At 33.8% G+C, this 4,930-nt stretch overlaps 1 protein-coding gene across 1 annotated transcript; it reads left to right on the forward strand.

Moving 5' to 3' along the window:
* The first annotated feature begins 394 nt into the window (after positions 1 to 394).
* On the forward strand, positions 395 to 3,677 carry LOC143579163 (branched-chain-amino-acid aminotransferase 5, chloroplastic-like). The gene is made up of 10 exons (XM_077062546.1): positions 395 to 451; positions 488 to 637; positions 771 to 835; positions 977 to 1,154; positions 1,848 to 2,024; positions 2,119 to 2,250; positions 2,980 to 3,078; positions 3,166 to 3,282; positions 3,371 to 3,466; positions 3,624 to 3,677. The coding sequence occupies exons 2-10, from the start codon at positions 506 to 508 to the stop codon at positions 3,675 to 3,677; spliced, it is 1,050 nt and encodes a 349-aa protein (XP_076918661.1). The 5' UTR covers positions 395 to 451; positions 488 to 505.
* Positions 3,678 to 4,930: the final 1,253 nt, after the last annotated feature.

Genomic DNA, 4,930 nt, shown 5'->3' on the forward strand with positions numbered 1-4,930 from the left:
TGCTTACTAGCATTTTGAACGGTAACATTTTTTTTAAACGCATTAACATTTTTTAAACGTGTTAATGTAAAAATAAATATTTCCACCCGTGTCGTACACGGGTTAATAACCTAGTTATTATAATAGTAATAATAAAATATGTTTGGATCAAATACAAATAAAATTAACATGTTAACTATAAGAATCAAGTAGTGTAATTATATATACAACATAATGTAATTATAATGTAGATGTAATTAGATAATTACATTACTTGATTCTAACAATTAGCAACTTTTCTTTAATAAAATATATTATAATCAAATAATAAAAAAAATCACTAATCATACACGCCCCCTTCTAAAAACGGGTGCGATTAGTAATATATATAGAGTTGCAATTGAGAAACGCTTGCAATTAATAGTGAGCATCGTGCTTGTTTAGACTACTACTCTACTCAAACTCTACTCAAAATAATAATAATAATAATAATAATAATAATAATAATAATAATAATAATAATCCAATGGAGACAGCCGCCGTGCTATCAAACGCCGCCACCGTCGCCGGCCGTGGTCCGCTCAGAGATACCGTCAACGTCGCTCGGTATCCACGCCTCTCCTCAGTTCCTTTTGCCTTTCTTCCTCCTTACAACAAGGTAATAATAATAATAATTTTACAAATCTATCGCTATTGTTAAAATGTTGTCACTCAGATTCTTAATCGATTTTACCCCTACACAAATATATGTATTGAATTGAATTTCGATTTGTTTTTATTGATGGCTGCAGCTTGGTTGTCAGTTGCGTTTGACTTCGCCGAACGCTCGGGCTGTTCAAGTTGATTCTTCCATCAGGTACTGCTACTCACTTCGCCGAATGTTTTGTTTTGACATGCACTGTGTTTTGATTACCCTAGAAATTATCAACATTGCTGGGATCTATATATGAATTGTTTCAATTTGACTGTTTTTTGTTTTTAATTTTTAAATGAGCAGTGTGCCAAGTGAGACGACGGTTGACCTTGATTGGGACAACCTAGGGTTCGGCCTCGTGCATACTTATTATATGTACAGTATGAAGTGTTCTCTAGGGGAAGGTTTTACTAAAGGAGAACTGGTGCCTTTCGGGAACATAGAGATCAATCCGTCTGCTGGAGTGCTCAATTATGGCCAAGTTAGTTCTTCAAACTCTGATATATAAATCAACATCGTATATATGCTTTATATAGCATTCATGTGCTTTATGCTTACTAGCTTTAGTTCTGGCATCAGAATATTCTTCTACTGTGTGCAAGAAGAACCTTTCATTTGTATTCTCTTCTAGATAGTTTCTAGAGTTGGTACCAAAAGATATACGTATACACACACACACATGCACGAGTATGTATATATTATATTTGTGAATGGTGGTTTCATCATGTTATTCATTTCCACTAATTGTGCTCTTTCAGTTTTTAAGGTTATTATTAACTTCTTAATGATAGAGCATTGTTTCACTTATTTGTAAACAGTATTCATAAAAAGTTTTCCAACAAAAGCTACTTTTAACGTTGTGTATTTTACTTATGTATTAACTTTCTGCACCGACTGTCCTTTTAATTGGAGTTGGATACTAAAAGTTTAGGAAATTTACATAATGCCACTTCATTTTTAATGTAAGGAGGCACAAGGTTAAATTTGTAACTGGTTAGCTGATTGAAGTTTTGTCATCATCTTTATCAATTATTATTGCCGCTGAGCTGTTCTTTTTTGCAAACCAATGTTATGTTGTCTTAGATGGGCAGAAATATACTACCTGTTTGTTACTTTTACTGAATCTATTACTGTTGTAACTAAATTACGATTTTGCCCTTTTGTACTTGCATAGGTATTATTTGAAGGTTTGAAAGCATACCGAAAGGAAGACGGTAACATTTTACTATTTCGCCCCGAAGAAAATGCAAAACGAATGATTTCAGGGGCAGAGCGTATGTGTATGCCTTCACCTTCTGTTGATCAGTTTTTGCAAGCTGTTAAAGCCACTGTACTAGCAAATGAAAGATGGGTAATATATAATAATAACAATATATAAATATATAAATTTTATTCATAACTTCACTTGAGTACAATCAGACAATTACCTTTTTGCCCTTTATTAGATACCCCCTCCTGGTAAAGGTTCCTTGTATATAAGACCGCTGCTTATGGGAAGTGGAAGTGTACTCGGTCTTGCACCGGCTCCCGAGTATACATTTCTTGTTTACGTTTCTCCTGTTGGTAACTATTTCAAGGTATCTTATTTATAAATGTCATCTTAAAGGTACACAGGCTTGTAAGCGAACCAAAAGAACATGAATGTGGCATGTTTGTGTTCGTTCGTGTAACTTAAACCGAACAAACGATCGAACACGAACAATTAAACCGACGGGGTTTTCTTGTTTGTGGTCGGTAGTTAAAAAATGACTGTTTGTTTATGTTTATGTTTATGTTCATTTGTTAAAAGTATAAACGGACGGCGTGAATGTAAACGAACGAACATAACCAAGAGAACACAAGTTAAAAGTAAACGTAAACGTCAATATGTTGGGCCTAAAAATTCAATAAACTACACTAAATTGTAAGAGGTGACATTATAATTTCATATACCTAAACTAAATGTGACGGACCTAAATATATTAAAAGAATATATAAACGAACGTAGATAAACAAACTTAAAGTAACGAACATAAACAAGCATAAATGAATGAACGTAAACAAATGTCCACGAACATAAATGAACGAGCGACACAAGTGTTCATGTTCGTTTAAATAAATGATCAAAAAAAGTTTGTTCATGTTCACTCGGTTATTAAATAAATGAACTTCCCGCCAAACAGCTCACTGAATGTTTAGTTAGTTAACATGGCTAGGTACACTGAAACCTCTTTTGAGCCTTATAATGCGCTTTAGATTCTTGTTTTGAGTTTAAGGCATAAATAAATTTTATATAAGATGTTTGTTATTTATTTCAATAATTTCAGGAAGGTTTATCACCAATAAACTTGGTGGTTGAGACTGAAATGCATAGAGCAACACCTGGAGGTACCGGCGGTGTAAAAACTATTGGAAACTATGCTGCAGTAAGCATATCTACTGTCTCTTTAATTATATAATATTATAGTTGTCACATTAAATAATGTTTGGCATTTTGTTTAATATCATGTTAGGTTCTAAAGGCGCAAGGTGCAGCAAAAGCCAAAAGCCATTCAGATGTTTTGTATCTTGACAGTACGCATAACAAGTATTTGGAAGAGGTCTCGTCTTGTAATATATTTGTTGTAAAGGTATACTTAAAAATTCATTTTAACTTTCCCCTTCTCTTTTCTAACTAAAAATTTAACTAATATTTGTTTATTTAAATATATGTTACAAGGGAACACTATATCCACACCCGACATAAAAGGGACTATCCTACCGGGTATCACACGGAAAAGTATCATCGATGTGGCTCGTGATCAAGGATTCGAGGTACTTGGTACTTTCGTCTTATTTTTTGAATGATGTTTTGACTTATAATAAACAGATAATCTTAATTGAATCTATTAAGCCAAACGTTATAAACTGATTACTTTGAAATGTATTGTGTTTCATCATTTGTGTTAACCTGTTTTGTCTATATATCTAGGTTTTTGAAAAGTCGGTAACGGTGGACGAGTTGCTAGATGCTGATGAAGTTTGATCTTGGCAAAAGGTTAGATTTATGGTTTATAGAAATCTTGCTATGTTATGGTTTATAAAGTCTCGGTATGTAAGTTTTTATTATTCGAGAATCTTGATCATTTGACTTGGTTTGGCTTTGTTTTTGTGAGTAATATGATAGGGTGGCGTATGGGAATACTGGCGTAGGACTGGTGTCTCAACAACTTTATTCTGGGTTGACAAGACTGCAGATGGGTCTCGCGGATGACAAAATGGGTTGGATTGTTGAACTCAAGTAGTTTTTTTTTATGTTTGTTTATCGTTTGTAGTTTGAATGCGCGCGTAGTATTAAGCTGACTTGGTAAGCGTTTTCTATAATAAGTATGACTGTTTTATCTTCCATGAGTTGGCTCATAATTTGTTTGTTACATAGTAAAGTACTAAAGTTATAAGTTGTTTCCACCAAATTAAATGCATTGAGCTAGGGATGAGCATGGTACCGGACCGGTCCCGACCGGTCCCGATTCCAAAAATCCCTAATTCTTGGTACCGGTCCCGGTACCGAAATATTCGGTTCGGTACCGGTACCGGAGGTAAAAAAATCGGGAAATACCGGTACCGGTGCCGTACCGATCCCGAAACTTAAAACTTTGGTACCGTTCGGTACTGACGGTATCAATCGGTACCGGTCCCGATTTTGCTCTCAGTGATTGAGCATGTGAATCCCTTAAACAAAACTTGTTCGGACAAGACACCAACCTTAGTGGTGGCGCAAAACCGTTTTTTGGGATTAGTTGACCCGGTTTGATCTAATCAAACAAAGTCAAATCTGTTGAACTCTTACATATATATTTTTTAATTTATAAACGATTATGTGTGAAGTATGATCGTAAAGACTACACTACAGTAGAAACTCGATAAATTAATACTCGATTATTTAATAAACTCTCTAAGATAATATTTTTTGCCGGTCCCGACTCGGGGATAGAGTGCTAAATTAATAATTCATTAAAATTATAAGATAATACGTTTTTGATAATTTCTTTAGACTCCATATAAAATATAAATTAATAAATCCTTATATATAGCATATTACATGAATGATTTATGAAGGTTTCTTGAAAAATGACTCAATTGTCTTTTGTTTTTTGTTGAAATCAATTTCCCTTTAAGATGGGAAGCCATGTTGTGTGTATGATTTGTTTGTGTTAACCTACAGTATTTTGATCTTGTATTTATATAGAAAATATTTTTAATGTCCATAAAGTGATACATTGAACACAAGAAGCATAA

The sequence above is a fragment of the Bidens hawaiensis genome, unplaced genomic scaffold (assembly GCF_021521415.1).
Source record: "Bidens hawaiensis isolate Kalapana, Puna unplaced genomic scaffold, B.hawaiensis_p1.1 tig00029628_1, whole genome shotgun sequence".
Taxonomy (NCBI): Eukaryota; Viridiplantae; Streptophyta; class Magnoliopsida; order Asterales; family Asteraceae; genus Bidens; species Bidens hawaiensis.